The sequence below is a fragment of the Nothoprocta perdicaria genome, unplaced genomic scaffold (genome assembly GCF_003342845.1).
Source record: "Nothoprocta perdicaria isolate Ctin4 unplaced genomic scaffold, notPer1 scaffold_50, whole genome shotgun sequence".
NCBI lineage: Eukaryota > Metazoa > Chordata > Aves > Tinamiformes > Tinamidae > Nothoprocta > Nothoprocta perdicaria.
In genome coordinates this window covers 543,918-561,238 of record NW_020455755.1, presented here as the reverse complement: position 1 = coordinate 561,238, position 17,321 = coordinate 543,918, and the positions used below count along the sequence as shown (strand labels likewise).

The window sequence follows — 17,321 nt, the reverse complement described above, 5'->3', positions numbered from 1 at the left end:
TCCATCAAGAGGAGGAACTCGACTGTGCACGTGCTGTGCACTCCCAATTCCCACTGATGCCAGCAGAGATCAGCCCTGTAACCTGGCTCTGTTTCACATTTTAAGCAGGTTTCAACTTGCTCTACCTCACCACCTCAGCACTGTTATTTCTGCAGTCTGCAGATAATGCCATGCCCTTGCTGCACGACCACAGCCTATTGTTGCTGGGAGCCTTTTTTGTTTGCAATGAAATCCAGGCTAATTAGACAAGATAGAATCAATGGAGGGGTCAGGTAAACACTGTGAAGCAGCACTGCTTGGCATGTGAGTGCTGTTCACATGAAGCAGGTACTGAAGCTGCTAACAGAACCAGCTGTCACTGGGACAATTCTATAGAGGATAAATGTCATCTTCTTGGAGCTGACGGAACAATAACAACAGTAATAATAAAGTTACAACTGTACTGTTCAAGGTGAGGGAACTTAATCAGATTCAGCACCAAGGTTTGTCTTAGCATTTTGATCAATAACCCAGCCACTACAATGCTTGAATCTAAATGATCTCTTTTCTTTATACAATAATCCAGAGAGACCAGATTCCAGTTTTGACTACATGGATTTACTGTCTGTGGTAGTGGATCTCTATCTCCATTGGAAACTAGTGTGTTGTAGTGTCCCCTTTTACTTAGGTGGCACAAACTCCAATTTGAAGATTAACTGGGGCCTTTAAAAAACACTAGTCTCGCTCAGGTCCTCTGCATTAGACATTAGGGATAAGTCACTGATGAAATGATCTGTAAATAGCCAGAAAAGAAGAGATACTGTGGTTAACAAATAGAAAATATAAGAAATGTGAAAACAGTATCTGCTGTGTTCACATGCCCAAAATACGAATTAGAAAAAGACAGCACATGAGGGCGCACTATTTGGGTATCTTTGGAGAGTACTTTGTATATATCCTGCCCTGAAGTGAGAGGGTTCTATTGCTTATCCTTCGCAGAAGTGTGAAACAGGTACCATTTACAGGAGAATGTGTCAGTTTAGGCAGTTTGAAAATGCAAGAGAGGCGATGTGAGGATAAACTGAGTATTTCAGAACAATTTCAAAGGTTTCATATAAACAATGAGCTTTCCTAATTAGCACAGAAGTCAGTTCAGAATGGATTGCTGTTCCCGGCAGGAGGTCGGGAATCACCTTGGCAAGTTGCATCCAAGAGCATCCTGTGATCTCAGCCGATTTGTGACTGCTGAGGGCGCATTGCACATGGACAAGGAAACGGCAGCCCAGCTTGGAGCTCACACCCCAAAGAGGGGAGATAAAGAAGGGAATGGACATGGGAAAGTCGCAGTAACCAGTGTGCTGGTGAGAAACAGAACCAAGGACTCTTGGCACCAAAGTCCAAGGCCTGATGTTGACACATCCTCATCGCAGGATCATGTTTTTTCCTTTATGGAAAGAGAAACAGTTTTGCTAAAGTAACCACAGAGTCCATCCCCCTGCCTAGCAGAACTGCCTTTCAAATTGTGACTCTTTCACACCCACATCCATCCTGAGTTTGCTCAACTACTTTGCACCTGACAAAAACTGAGACCCGTGAACTTCTGTCCCTCCTTGAGTGTCAAGCAGTTACCTAGGAGGAGGAAACTAAGCCTGATCTGGCCAGTTGCCACGTGGACAGGCAAAGGTTGCCTGAAGTGACACTGCTGCAATGGGAAGTTGGTTTAAGCGAGGGAGGCAAAACTTGGCACAAGCAAACCAATAGATTTACTTGGGAATCTAGAAAGATTTAGATTACCATGAGCCCTCTTGCCATCCTGTGAAGGAAGCACGGCGAGAGCCATGGGAGCTGCATCTTGCCCCTTTCAGCCACTCTTAGGAGAGGCAACATGAGGGGCAGGAGGGGAGCTCAGCTCCAAAAGGCTCTGTCACTCTGTCACGTCCCGCAGCCAGGGTTTGGAAGGGCTAATGCTCTAGAGAAGAGGCTCTTCCCTGCTCTAGACCCACTTAACACTCAACTTTTGACAGCTGGTTGCTCCTCCAAAAGTCCTGTGCAGCTGTTTTGATGAAGCACCTTGTTCCAAGAACATGGATAGATGCAGGGTTTCCATTAGGAAGATGGAGACTATTTTGGTAAAACACTTCTCTGCGGTTCACATGACAATAAGAGGCTTCCAATGCAGCCACCTAGCAGTCACAACTTGTAAATGGCTTTGTCATTCATGCATAGATTTCTCTAAGTACACATAACCAGAAGACCGAAAGTCTGCTATTTGCAACTCAAGTCCACTGGAGGACCTCTGGGAACACACAGACCAAAAGGCAAGTTTTCTGTTAGAATCCATAGCTTTGCACCAATACCCTTCAGGTGAGCACGATGCTGGGCAGAATCTAAACCCTACCTCCTGACAGAGGAATTCCCTACCTCTTGCCCCTGTGTGGGACAGGTCATACTGGTCGTATTCCACACCATTAACTCTGTCTCTAGTACTCGGAGCAGACATAGGCCTGCTGGAGGACAGAGCACCACTCCGACGGGGCATGCGCTGCCGCTCTTCCCTCAAAGCGGACAACTGCATTTTCTCCCCACTACATTTTTTTCACGTCATGTGTAGGCAACGTTCCAGTGTCCAGTATCTCTAGCTAGTTTTGGGGTGCATGGGCGAAGCCCACGGCAGCGCGGGGTCCGGCCTCGTGTCACACGTGCCTGACTGCAGCCCTGGGGGGCTGGAGGCCCATGGTGCCACCTGGACCAGGCGGAGGCAACTCCGCGCGTCCCAAGCCAGGAAGTTGGCTCGCAAACCAACTGCTTGTGCTGCATAAAACCAAATCGCTATTTAAATGGATTAACAACTTCCAACTATGTTAAGCCTAATTTCCTTTGTGCAACAATGTGTTTAATTGCAGAGATTCTAATTTATTACTGCAGAGCCCAATCCCAACTCTAAGGATAAATTAAAGTGACAGCTAAATGGAAGTTTGGAATTTAACTTTCTGACTTATCTGATTTGATGCAGATACAAATATTTAAAATCAGACAAGGAAACAAATAGCTTGTGTCTAAGAAGTTCCAGCTGGAATGAAGAAAAAAGGATTTCAGAGAAGGAGAGGCTGCAACAATTAGTAAACTGCCATAATCCTTGAGGGCACAAATCAGCGCTAACTACAGCATGCTGCACTTGCTCTGTGAAGGAGTCATTCGTTGGGGTATTTTCCTGCTTTGACAAAGAACTACTTTGCTATATTGTGAATAAATAAAAAACCTTGATTTTAACTCTCCTTTACACAACTCTCATACCCTGTTCACAAGGGAGAGGGGCAAACAACAAGTCTGTTATGTGAAACATGCTGGATTTGCTATGAGACTTGTGATATCCTGCAGGAAAAAGAAGAAAACAAGTAGCCTGTGAAGACACAGGGCAAGGAAAGTCTTTGAAATGTTCCCTATAGGTGTTAATACTATTTTTTCTGCCAGTAAGGCAATGTTTCCTTCAATTTTCTTCTAATCGTATCCAACCCTGTTCTTCTTTCCGAAGGCTGGGCTGAGATTCACCTTGTCCAGCCTTAGCGGATGCTACGGGCCCCGCTGGGTCCTGCTTAGGCTCCCTCTTTAATGGGCTGGGACAGGCAAGGATCAGCAGCAGGGATGAACTATTCATGCATGCTATTTTGCTGTTTTTGTTGGAACAGATCGATGTTAAATTAAAAAAAAAAAAATTTTAAAACATCTTTCTTTAAAGTCCTAAAATTCAAACAAGATTTTCAATCACCTGTTTTACACGCAAACAAAACCAGCTGTCTAATTCCTCGTGTAACACCCCTGTCACAGTTCAGAGCTAGGCACAGGGAATGCGCTCATTCCGGATGCTCCGGCTGCCTGAGGCGCAGAGCGCAGCCGCGAGCGCCACCCGGGCCCCACGGAGCCGCTTGGAGCGGCCGTGCTGCCGCATCATGAGCTGCTCGCGCAGGCGGTGCTTGCTCGGGCGGCGCTTGCACGGGCAGCAGCGGGGCGGGCAGTGGCTGACGCGGGGGGCTGGCACTAGCCATGTGCTCGCTGCACACGTGGACGTGGGCGCTGGCTGGGCTGCTCCGGCGCGCTGAGGTCACCGTGACCTTCCCAGGCAGCGCGCACCGCTGCAGCCGGGCTGTGGAGCTCGCGAGCAGCGGCGCTCACAGGCTGCGCTCATGCAGCGCTCGTGGGCTGTGGCGTGGCTCATCCTGCGGCGCTCATGGGCTGCGCTCGTCCTGCAGTGCTCATCTTGCAGTGCTCACAGGCTGCAGCGCTGCTCGTTCTGCGGCTTGTCCTGCGGCACTCACAGGCTGCATGCAGCCCTGCTGCAGCTGCCCCTCTGTACAGGTACCGGACCACGTGGAGGCCCTCGGAGCCTCCGGCAGCTCCCAGCACGGGCCAGCTCCATGCTGCCAGCCCCAGCGGCTGTGCTGCAGTCGCTCTGCCGTGACACACATCCCGCGCGATGCAGCACGGGCAGCTCTGCTCCCTCTGCGCCACCTCTGCCCCGCTCTCCCCCGACACAGAAGCCCCAGACTGCTCTGCCCCTCTGCACCAGGCAGAGCCCCTCCTGCAAACCCAGGGGCATGCAGCAAGAAACGACCCAGCGCGAGGGCGAAACGAGAGATGAGTGATCCCGCTCCCTGCTGCGACCATGGCCTTCTAGGAACCGATAGCAGCCAACTCATCTCACACCTGCCATCAAACTGCCATCAGATGTCACCAGCCGCACTGTTTTGGTTTGGACACGAGTGTGTGATCTAGAAAAGCAGCAACCTATACATCCAGACCACATGTCTGAGACTCCCAAAGCAGCCTGGGCTGAAAAGCTCTCACGCACACCCAACACAACGGGAAAATGAGGTGAAGGCCAGGACAAGGAGGAGGGCTCCACTGTAGCAGAAACAGCACGGTATCTTAAGGAGTTTCCTTGTTAGTTCTGCCCGGGGAACATGTAGCTCTTTGCCTATTGGGATATAGGAGGACCGCAGCAGCACTTTATAAATCTCCAACACACAATACAGTGCAATACAGGTATCACCATGAGCTTAAGCAAACACCAACATGCACAGATATGCTTGGCATTGGAGAGATACTGAGAAAGATTGTAAAAAAAGAAAGAAAAAGCCAGGGCAGAAAAGCCCATTTGTTAACAGTGGTCAGTGTGCTCTACTCTGGCCAAAATGCACAAGCTCTTTGGCCCTTTTCACTTACAAGAGAGAGGTACAACTTTTGCAAGCTTTCCTCTTCCTTTTACTCAGTTGAATTAACTTAAACTGCATTGCAGGCTATTGATTTCACAACCACAAAGAATACCTCCAAGAACAACTTCTGTGCTACCATTAACCCATTGTACAAATATTAAATATGGAAAATGCGCTGGGTAAGAACAAATAAATTCATAAAGCAGTTGACAAAACTGCTGACAGTGCCAAGTATGGGATAAACAACAGGCAATTACTGATGCTTATTCCACTCAGGCTCCAAACACTACAACTGAATTTTATGTGCACTTTCTCACAGATTCACTCTTGGTATCCAATCCATTTGGAGCTTCCCATCACATTCTTCATCGCATCCCAAAATTCCTGTCTTTCCCTACCTCCAAGTATATAACCTGCAGTTACTTCTGTCTCATCAATAATTTTTGAGATATTCAAAACGTTCACAGGGGTCTGCCTTGATTAGCAAAGACAAAACACGATGACCAGCAGGAACAAGCAGTCACCCGCACACCAAACATACCTGGATGTATCGCAAGGCACTCCTTAGAACGCTGAGGTTTGAGGTCTTCTTGTCATCTACGTTGGGGATGTTGCGCTTTAATGTCTCAAAGCATTCTTTCAAATGCGCACGTCTAAAGAAAACACAGATAGTTTGTCAACTGGTGCGACCAGAAACTGGAAATTGGATTAATGGAGAGCGAAATCTTAATTTGGGCCTTAATCCAGCAAAGCACTAACGCATGTGCACAGCGGCCACTGAGACCACCTACACGCTTAAAATTGAGTCCTCGATCCAGTAAATGGAATAGGGGTGTGTGGCTTATAAGACCTCAATTCTAGTCCTGGTTTTGCTAGGAAATGTTGTGCAATCTCAAATAAAATCTCACCCGCCTATGCTCTTGTTTTCACTTTTCCCATGTTTCTGATACAGCTGTTTACACTGTGTAAGTTTTGGATCGGGAACTGATCTTTATTTTGCATTTACACGGGACCCTGGCCTCTGTCTTGGCTAACAAATTTCTTTAACTCAAATACGAAACTACACCATTATGCACATGGTGATTTACTTTGCAGGATCAGGGTTTTGCAATGTTACTGTAATGCAATTACGCAGCTAAGAAAAACATACCGGAAAGCAAGAGATGCAGAAGTGAGCTAAAAGAAAGCAAAGCAGTATTGCAATATTCATTAAAAATCGCTAAGAATTTTGTTCAAGTCATTTGTAAAAAAACCAAATGGATATTTACAGACTATAGGCAAAAAAAGGAAGGGGAATTACAATAAAAACACAACCCTGGCTTTCTACGCACCTGTTCTTCTCCAATTTATTATGTACTTCCCTGGTCCCAACCCTGTAACCCAAACAGAACAAAGATAAACTCAGTGTCAGGTTTAAAACTATTGCCATTCAACCTGTGCTTTCAGCAGTGTGTGTCTGTGTGTGTCTAGGATATAGAGGTTAACATCAATGTGCAGAGATGTTCCTGTATCACTGTTTTAATGTCATTTACATACATAATTCTAGCTATAATGTATAAAGATAAAAATCTACACTTTACATGCAGTTTCGATGGGATAAACATATATATAGTGGATTATGTATATACTGCACACAAAATACAAACAGGCAACAGCATAACGTGGCTATATATACACATGGCCAAAGAGAAGAATATACAAATTATGAACTGTATTTATTTATACTCTATATAACCCAGATTCTGACCCATTTCTGATCTACGCCTCCACTCCAGGGGATAAGATTGATACAATTACATGTTAAAGCACATAGGACTTGGCAGGAATGCTTCAAACCTCCTTAGAGTTTTACTGTGCCTAAAATAACACAGCTGAACATAAACACGAAGTAAAGCAATACAGGAATTTTCTAGTCACTGCTCAAGAAAGAGAACTGAGGCCACCTCCCGTACGGTTTGGTTCTGCTCCCCCCCAAATCAGAGGAATCTTCTTTCAGGAAAAGCAAAACAAGTCACTGTTATCTCAGGTGTTCAGCTGCTGCGCGATAAAGCACGTTAGCAGACACAGACATTTCAAGCATCTTCCATGCACTCTGCAGAGTGATTGTTTACCTTTGGCTGGAAACATGCTGACTGAGAGGTGAGCTTTTCAGGAGGTCGGTTAATATTTAATAAATATTCAGATTTTTAAATATAAATATTTGAGAGCCTTTTCCCGTGAACCATTTACAAGCAGAATAAAACATCTTTCCTGTGCTCCGCCTAAAGGAGCAACTCTGGGAAAAGAAAGAGCATGCACCTTGAGGCATGGGGTCCAAAATGCACCACAGAAAACCTTCACAATTTGCTCAGCGTCAGACAGACACTGGCAACAGAAACACTGCAGGGTAAAACGCCTCGACCTCAGGCGCCGACGTAGCCCTCGGCAGCGGGATGAGGCCCGCACGGCGTCCCCCGGCAAGGAGGCACCGTCCGGGGCAGGGAGCAGCCTGCGTGCGGTGCTGCAGCCACCCCAGCGCCTCTGCCCTGGCTGCTCCGGGGCAGAGCTCCACGCCTGGCACCCCAACACCTGCCAGCAGGAACGCTGTGCACGCCACGCATGACAAACACAACCGCTTCTGTGACAGGCTCCGCTCATTCAAGTACAAAAATGCTTATTCTTTCTGCAGCTGTATTTTATAGACATGCCATAAACATCACAATCCTAAGAGGAATTATCCATTTTCTGAAGAATTTATAAAGATAATAGCCTTATTTCTCCTGCTTCTTTCTAGGCACTTTGGGATGGCTACATCCCAAAAGCCACTATGGACCTCATCCTCTGCAATTTACCTCTCTTCTTGCTCCCGAGAGATGTCAAAACTTTCACACTTTTTATGGAGCTCACCCATAGGGAATAGGTCACTGTTCAGCACTGCCAGGCTTCGTTTCTCCAAAGACTGGCAGAATTCACATCTCATCGACACTGCATTACAGCAATGCTCACACAAATGAAGTAAGGATCCAAGAAAAAGAAAGTGAACTACTAAGTTTTGAAGTTCTCACATGTTCAGACCACTTGACTCCATCTGGGAGAAAGCAAAAAGCTACTCCAGGTCTGCACACAGCCCAAACCTTTCCCCTGATGGGAATGGAGCTGTGGCACAGAGGAGCATGTCCTGCGCTGTTCTCCTGCTGGCCCTCGTTTGGGCTAGGCAGACCGGAGACTAAAGGTCCTCACAATGCACAGAGCCTATTTCAGCAGAGCAGCCCTGAGACATTGTGAGGATTGGGGGGACACCTGCTGCTGTTCTGTCCAGCAGCAGCATCCCTGGATGCCTGACCAGGCCCCCTCGCCCCAAGCACAAGCTCATTTGCTTCGTTGCACTGAACAGGCCAGTTGCAAAGCACCTTGCACCGAGCCCTGCAGAGGCCTTGAGTGGACTAGCACATCCAGTCTTGGACACCAAAATTCAGAGAGAGACATCTGCCAAGCCCAGGCTGCAAGGACAACAGCCAGAGGTCTATGTAACATGAGAGAAGAAAGACTTAACCCAGGTGACTTTTCCTGCACAAGAGAGGACTGAGGAGAGCGAGAGGAATGGGTAAATGTTGCCACAAATGGGAAGGAAGCAATTTGCTCTGCCTGTCCACAAGGAACAGGACAGGCAGCAATACTGGGTTACACAGTAGAATATTGTTATCTGGAATCGATTGCCCAAGGAGAGCATGGGAGTCCACACCAAGCAAAGTCATGAAGAACATGCTAGACAAACACCTGCCAGGAGCTACATGAGGGTTAAGAGTCATATGTGAGGGTGGGGAAAGTTTAAACAACCCTAAGTCCCTTCCAGTTCCAGGATTCCCAAACAAACAGGAAGATGGTTTTGCTCACCTCAAGATTAAATTTATCACTAAAATTAAGATAGTAACGAAGCTGATCTCTATCCTGGGAAACAAAATCTTGTAGAACATTTCCACGGCCCAGCTTTCAGGAAGGTCTCTGTAAGCAAGACTGCTGTACGATCTCCCTGACCACTCTGAGCATAGATCCTTTGCCTGAAAATAGTATTAGACACCACAGGAGATCATGCAGGCAGTGCTGGGACTTGCTGCCTAATACATTCCGTCTTGGAAAAAAATGTTTGTATATTTCAGTACTATGGATTTTATATATACAATCCCTGTATATTCCTAGTAAAACCCAGGGAAAATAATAAGGTAAGGGGACCTGCTTTCAAAAATAAACATTCAAATAACTATGGATGTTATTACTGATGTGAGAGCTCTTTACAAATGGAATGCTAGGTTTGCTGCAGAATTCAGAGACGGCTTTTGTTGACTCTCTCCAAACCCTCCAAAAGCCCTTCTCTCTAAGCCACAAAGGGCACTCACCCTCCAGGTCTCTTCTTCTGCTCGTTTGGTTTGGCTTCCTCTGCTGGAGCCAGCTTTAGGGCGCTGAGCTGCGGAGGCACTCCCGGATGCTGCTGCAGCGGTGGGTGCCCCTGTGGCTGCATGGGCTGCTGGACGACGTGGTGCTGCGAGATGGCCAGCACGGGTGCTGCATAGTGCTGCAGCTGCTTCGGGCTCCCCGAGGGTGCTGCGGCAGCTTTCGCGTCAGAAAGAAGGGGGCCAGACGGTCTCTGTATGACAGGTGCTACTGAAGATGCTTCCTTGGTGACACCGGGAGCGCTTACGAGGGGCTGGTGCCTTTGGACGAGTGGAGGGGACAAGGTGGTCTGTGCTGCTTGCTGAGGGGGGCTGGTGACCACCGGAATGGGAATGACGGAGATGGGAGCTGCTAGGGGTGGAGGCGGTGGAGGCGGCGGTGCTGGTGCAGGGGGAGAGATGGGCACTGCCAGCATTTCGTTCCTGGGCTCCTCCACGGCACCGACATGGTTAACCCTCTGCACACTGGACTTCTTCTGCTCCTGTTCTCTCTCTAGGCGGAGCTTCTCGTGCTTTTCACTTTCTTCTGAAAGAGAAACAAGCACAGTGAGTATTGGTACTTCTACGAGGACATTTGCCATCCGCAGGCCTCTCCACCAAACTGCTAGGTGTGGCTACTGCAGGGCTGGTGGCTGAATGGGGCCCTGGGCAAAGTGGCGTGTGGGAGTCAGCGGCACCTTGAGATCAGTGCCACGCGTCTGTCACATCAATTCTTCCTTTAACTTCCCTCTGATTTAAGCACAGACTATTAACATACGATTACATGCTGCCCTCGGCTTCCGCCCTCGATGGCGGCACATTCAGGTGCCTGCTCGCTCCTGTCTGCACGTCCTGACAGGCCAGCAAGCACTGGGTCACGGCAGCAAACTGACAGGAGGAACACCCTGCAAGATATAGGCCCGTTTCCACCCACCCAAACACTGTGCTGAGGAGAGCACAGTTCTACACAGTTTGCACTGCCAAGGTCTGAACTCCCAACCTGCAAGGCCCTGCAGCTGTTACTATCTGGCCCTGCAATGCTCATCTTACACCCTGAATTACAGACAGTCCCAAAGCAAAACCTCAAATCCATCACCCTTTGAACAGAAATTTGTAGTCCTGCTATTAACAGAACTGAACTCAACTTATTGTTTCCCTCCTTTGCTATCCTCACGCAAAGCTTCTTCCCAACCCAAAAACTTAAAAGTAAGGAGGAAGATGGAGAAAAAGGACACTGAAGTCAATGGAAGTGAAAACTGTGAGGCCAACTGGCGGCAGCTCCTGGCGCTCCCGACGAGGACGCCCAGTGCGGCCGCGCTGCAGCCTGGCACAGCACAGTGGGGCGGCAGTGTGGGCACAAGCAGGCACAGGCTCCATGGCCAGCGTGTGCACGGGAACGCCGGGCTGGGGGCAACGCTCTCCAACGTGTTCATCAGGGTTATCAGTGAAATTCCTACACAAGTCATGTTCATTCATCAGGGAAGCTGAGAGAAGAGGAAAGCAGAGTTACAAGCAAGCAGTACTGATCAAAAATATTTATGCAAATGCCTCTGCAAAGCAGGTGCAGCCCTTGGGCTGCTGACAAGCTGCCAGCAAGGCCTTTGGTATGGCAAATCTTGGGTTCCCTTGAGCTAAAGGGTTCATTTCAAGGATTTTCTAAGCCAAAATCTAACATCAGTAAGCCACTGTCTTCTGTGTCTGACCTCTTTATTGGCAGAAAGAATCCAAACCATCAATTCATCTTGTCACTGAATGGATTTAATAGTCTCTAAACAATATCTTAATAATGCCCATAAACCTCTGGGATACAGAAACTTCCAGTGATTCCATCAAGCTGTGGGGATCCCCCTGCCTTCTTCTCTTTTTATACCTGCAGCTTGCAAACAAACTAAGGAAACACTTCCCCTTACAGATGTTAATACAAAAAAAGGCAGCCCCACAAACTTGCTCTCTCACTCACTCTCCCATTAACAATGCCATCAATATAGGATCTTCTGTGACTCCAGTATGTACAAGGCATGTGATGTTTGGGGCATTTTCACAAGAAGGATCTTGGGCTCTGAGGCAGAAGTACACCTGAATTTTACATAATTTCCATTTATTCTTGACATTCTCAAGGGGCGTAAGGACCAAGGGGCGTAAGGACCACTGAGAAGGTTCAGTAGCCCTATGAATCACAACCGAGACGACAGCAGCGCACGATCGCACCTTGCTCACACTCACGTGATCTGCAGAAAGGGTCTCATCCCAAGTGCCGAGCGTGTGAACTTCACTGCCAAAGCACCAAGGTTGTCCACTGTAACGGAGCATGGCAGCAAGAGAAGAAACAGCCCATCCTGCCACAGGAGCAGCCAGGGTTGCCACAAAATCGGCGCCAATGTCCTCTGGACTAGAGGACTGGTGCTACTTGGGACGCTAAGAGTTCAGGCAGACACCAGGCACTGTGAACTCTAAGAACCTGCAGCGTTTAAGCTCAGCTCCTGCGGAAGGCAGCGCGTGCCGAGCAGCGCAGGCAGCTCCGCTCTGCGGGCAGTCGGTCAGCAGCTCTGTCCCGCCGGCTCCTGCCTGAGCCGCACGGGGTCTCCCTCTCTAATTTCCAGGCTCCCATTCCACATAAGGCACTTCAAGTACTTGGAATTCACCAACAACACGTGCCTTTGCAAAACCAGGCACCTCACCTCTATGCACACTTGCATTCCCTCCCAATCACAGAGAAACAACGTTATTTAACGCCATAAACAGGTATGTGTTCGTAGGACTGCGGCACAAGGATAATTAACTCTCTGAACCACTAAGCGCTTCTGGCAGCTTCTGATGCACCCTGTGAACCACTACATACCAGGAAATCCGTACACTCAGTTTCACTTGTACCGGTTCTACAACAGCGTCACTCAAAGGAATCACTCCTGATTTACACCAGAGAAGCGGCAAAAAAGGAAGAAAAGTACCTTCAGATTTTCAGTCTTCTATATCTCAACAGGGTATCACCAAGAAGATGCAACAATTCAAACCACAGCAGTATGAATTAAAACTAGAGAAGACTCTGTCCTTTCAGAGTCTCCAGCCCTCACAGCAGATGCTCTGCACCTCCATTTATGAGTAAATTCACCTCTTCTAAAACTCTTCACAAAAGTTAATGATGCCAACTGAGTAACAGGACAAGCTGTTGTCCGAGACGACCCTCATTCCCCTCCATGCAGTTAAGCTGTCAGCTGAAGCAAGGGAGAACAGACCACATAAACCCCACTGAAGAGTCGCAGCACTGGCCGATTTCCAGGGCTGCCACCACAGTTCAGAGCAACAGGAGCCTCATATCGCAGCAGATGCCCCACGGGCTCTGCCAGGGGAAGCGCTGCAGGGCCCGGCTTCGCTCAGGCCACCCGGGCATGTCAGTGTAGGAACTAACAGCGAGTCCCCAAATGAACGTCTCTCCTGTCCCGCCGGGTCAGAGTGCCCAACAGGAAGAGTGCCCTTCCCTGGCTGAAACGGTAAGGAGTCTCCGAAAAAGGAATGCAGAGGTAAGAAAGAAAAAAAGGAAAAAAAAGGAAAAAAAAAAAAAAAAAAAAAAAGAGCAATGGAACTCATTTCCTTTCCCACTCTTACCCCATCCCTACATGAGGCAACAAATGGCCTTGATTACTTATTATTAAATTTAGAAAAGTTCTCATTTCCTCATTCCCACAACACTGAAGTCGGCCTAGGCTGCACAGAGCAGGAGCCCAACCACAAATGCTCTCTGAAACATGAAGACTGTTCTTGGCTTTTGCAAATCCCAGGCTCTGCAGGGAAGGAAAACTCAGAAGCAGAAGATAAGAATAAGGTCAGCAATCTCAAAGAGCAGCATTGCCAAATCCAAACCGAGGCTAACACTGAGTCACAAGAAACGTTGCTGACATAAGAAAGGGGATATGCCAGGAAACAGTCCCCGGCATCTGCGAGTGCCTAGAAAGGAGCCAGAGTCCCGGGGAATCCAAAAGCTCTTTAGCTGAGCGCTCCTGAAGGAGGCCCCGCAGAACACGGACCCCGCTTCTCGTTCCCGTTTTGCCCAAAGCACTTCCTCGCCGCTGCCCTACCTCACAGCTCAACACCTGCTCCTGAACTCACAGGTGCCACTAGGGAGCACCCACCGATGAACCCAGAGACCAAATCCTGCTCCTTCAGCCTGGTGCTCCAACTCCGCTGAAATCAGTCCGCCCCTTTGCATCTCTGCTTCTCACCAAAAACGTGGGATCCCTAAGAGCTCCCTGGCTACAGTGCTGTCTTCTTTCCATCCATCAGTTGCAGAAGACAACAAGCAGCTACCTTTTCAGATACGAAATACTGCAAATACCAGGCACATGAACAATTATACACTCATTTGTTGGGAAAAGAAACAAGCAGAAAACAAAAATAAAAACAACAACAAAAAAATCCACGTTTCAATACCTCCAATGCACATGACACACCAAAAACATTAGTGCTGAGTGGTACAGCCTAAGGAAACCTTCCTGGTCATCATGCACGTTACCATGCCCACGCAATCGAGATATACGCCAACAAGGCAGTGAGATGAGACAGGAAATGACCAGAAGAACCATGCTGGCTACCACATCATGCCTTGCTGGCAATATTTTACAAAAAGGAGAGCCTTGCAAACAACTGAGCAGTACAAAGCAAAGCAGAGCATCAGCTCATGGGTCACGGATAAACATTTACAGAAAAAAGCCCCAAGACAACAAGTATTAGCTGTTTGCAGTTATAACTGAATTTGTCTTCTTAGACTATACAAGACTCTTACATTAACCTAAATTCAAAGAAATCAAACACCCTCCAATTCTCAAATATCCCTGAAGTTTGAAAACAACAGGTAGAAAAGGAACCTCAGTTTGTGTATCTGTGCACGTACATACATAGTCATTCATGTGCATGCAAACCACTTGCTTAAGGGAAAAAAGAATGGGCTATCAGCAGGGAGTGGCAGGATCAGTCCGATCAGTCCGTCTACCACAGTCCACACTCAGAAGCCATGGACATCCTAACAACACATGCAGAACATCCACTGCTCCCCTCAAGATGTTCCTTCCCTAAATTAATGGGATCAAAATAACCTATTACTACTAGCAGCACTTACATAACACTTCTGGGCAGGTACACACACAGCAGACACACTCTATTACATGCACCAGAAGCACAAGAAGCCAAGCAATTCAGAAGTCTCATTTTCTTTATATCTCTCTGAAAATCTACAGGTACCAGTCACAAGCATTTGGAAAAAAATATTTTTGCACCAGTCAATCCCAGCAGCAAGCCTTCAACAAAACCAAGTACACCCATAATATTGAACTGGAATTCAAGATCAGCACACAAGCTAACAAAGCCAGGTAACTTGTTAAATCGGTATAGCAGCAGATATTTTTATGTTCTACTTTTATGTTACTGAAAGCAAAGATTTTACAAATGCAAAAGTCATCAGCTCTACCTGGGCAACAGTAGAATTATGAAACATGCAGTTCCTTTAACGTAATTATTTATATTTCACAGGCTTACAGTTTACTTGAAAGATAACAACTAATCACTTGTGCTCTATTCTTCAAATTCCAGCAAATCTTTTACCAAAATCTGAAATCATCTTAAAAACAAACAATTCGCAGAACACACAACTCTCAAGATCCTGACAGCACCACAGTCAGTTCCACCCTCGAGGTCCCACTCAAGGCTGGATCCCGCAGTTAAACTCCATCAAGTTGTTCTACTTGCTGATGAACTTAACCCCCATCTTCTTCTGTGACCTGCAGCTCTGTTCTTTGCAGTATTTACGAAACACGTAACATCCAGCAGACTTTTGGTAGACATCATGTAAATCTTGCTTGATCTCTCCTGGATGCAGCGCCTGGTCACCACCCACGGAGCATTAACGTGGCCTGCAACAGGGTTCCTTCCAAGTCCAAAGAGCGACGAAAACACTTCCCAAAGCAGCAGACACTGCGCAGAGCTGAGGGAGCAGGATGGAACTACTCTAGCTATAAAAAGGAAAGCCTACATGGTTTCACAGTCTGCTCGAGAAAAGACTGAAAGCGCAGAACAAGCACAAGTACAGCTGATGGCAAACTGAGCAGACAAGGGCAAAAGCCTCAGCTCCTACCAGGGAAATGAGGCATTCTGAGACACTTCTGTGAAGTCCGAAACATTTGGAAGCCACGTGGGCAAACACGAAATCAGTGTGATGGGGACCACAGCAAGACGAGACGCTGAAAGCAACGCGTGGCTTTCCCTGCAAGACCGTGGAGAGGCCGCAGGCCCCGAGCAGGCACCAGACCAGACCTTTGTGCGCCCAGGCCGGCCCAGCAGCTCCAACACCTGCAGCCCCTCCCAGCTGCTCCGGCATCCCGGCCGGACGAGGCGAGCGCAGCGCAGAGCGCAGGAGCCAAGGATGGCTGCCAGGCCAGGCTCCTATCGCACAGCTTCCTGAGGAAGGCAAACTGGAGTATCACACGTGCTGCTCTCCCAGTAGCCATCCCAACACTGCTCCCCAAAGCTTGAAAACATCCAAGCTGCAACCACTAACTGTTGACCAGGAGAAGAAAAGCAGTGCAAAGGGAAAAGTAGCTGGTCTAACTGCCCTGAAAACCCAAGCAGAAAGCCAAGACGAACAAAGCGTTATTCCTAGAGCAGTCCCTCCTGCTGCTGCTGCCTTCAAATCCCTTTTGCTTTCTTCAGCCACGAGCCGCACTCGAGGACAGTCTTCCACTATGCGTGTCTGGTTGGGAAGTGGCTGCTGAGCTATCCAGGCCCACAGGACAAGTTGGAGCAAATTCAGCCTGGCCATGGCCTCCTTGAAGTACTGCTGCAAAGCCTGGGGACATCAAGATCTACCGCCCAGCGGGCTGAAAGCAACGGCCTGTTAAAAGGGAGCACAGCCACTCACCAAGACAGCTACCCAGTGCCTCTACCCCTCATGCACAGGTAAAGGTGATGTCCGATTCCACGAGACAGCAAACAGTGCTGAGAGGAGCGGGGAAAAGGGAGGGAGGGAGGGAGGGAGGGAGGAAACAATACTAAACAAAAAACCCCAGCTTTCTCATCATTAGTCCCTGGCAGAGGGGAAACTGCTGCTCTCCCCCAGAACAGGCAGTGGGTCAGTCCTTGCCTAAACTCACACTGCACTGACAATGCTGGCAAAGCCAGCGGCCAACCTGAGTTCATATAGGCCCTCTGGTAGTTTCTCATCAGCAGATTTATTGAGATAAGATGGTCAGATGGATAACGTGCATCTAAGCAGGATTAATGTGCACCCTGCATGGCTCCACATGAGAACCATACGTGACTCTATACCAGCGGCTACTTGAAGCACAGGAGGTTTGCACATGCAAACCCAAACGCTCCATGCCTGCAAGAATCCCCGTGAAGAGAGCCAGAAGCTCCTCCGTCCCTCCAAACAGCACTGTGCTCTCTTTACGCCAAACCTTGCTTTCTCCCCTCCATCTTTCCATCTTCTTCCTCACCAAGGATGGGTGATGAGTGCCTGGCCGAACAGCAGGCTCCTCTACCTGCGGTGTGGGAAGGCAGCGGGCTAAGTGCCTGCAGCAGCAAGAGAGCCCGCATACCAGCGAGGCTCTGGGGAGGCGGCTCGAGCTCCGGGGTGCCCGGCAGTGCCCCGTGCTCCGGTGCCCGCGGCGCAGGGCTCAGTCGGGCGGGCGGCGGCTCCTGCGCTGCGGGTCGGGCCGGCGGCACCGCCGCGCGCAGCCCC

The 17,321-nt window shown here is 48.5% G+C and overlaps 1 protein-coding gene across 2 annotated transcripts in view; it reads right to left on the bottom strand.

Annotated features, from left to right (window-relative positions):
- MNT (MAX network transcriptional repressor) overlaps window positions 1-17,321 on the bottom strand; it is a 69,647-nt gene that overhangs the window by 12,097 nt on the left and 40,229 nt on the right. For both annotated transcript variants that reach the window (XM_026047994.1, XM_026047995.1), the window contains exons 6-8: window positions 9,563-10,142; window positions 6,521-6,562; window positions 5,731-5,842 (exon numbers count right to left, since the gene is read on the bottom strand). In XM_026047994.1, the coding sequence (XP_025903779.1) occupies window positions 5,731-5,842; window positions 6,521-6,562; window positions 9,563-10,142 (734 nt within the window). The remainder of the gene's footprint in view (window positions 1-5,730; window positions 5,843-6,520; window positions 6,563-9,562; window positions 10,143-17,321) is intronic.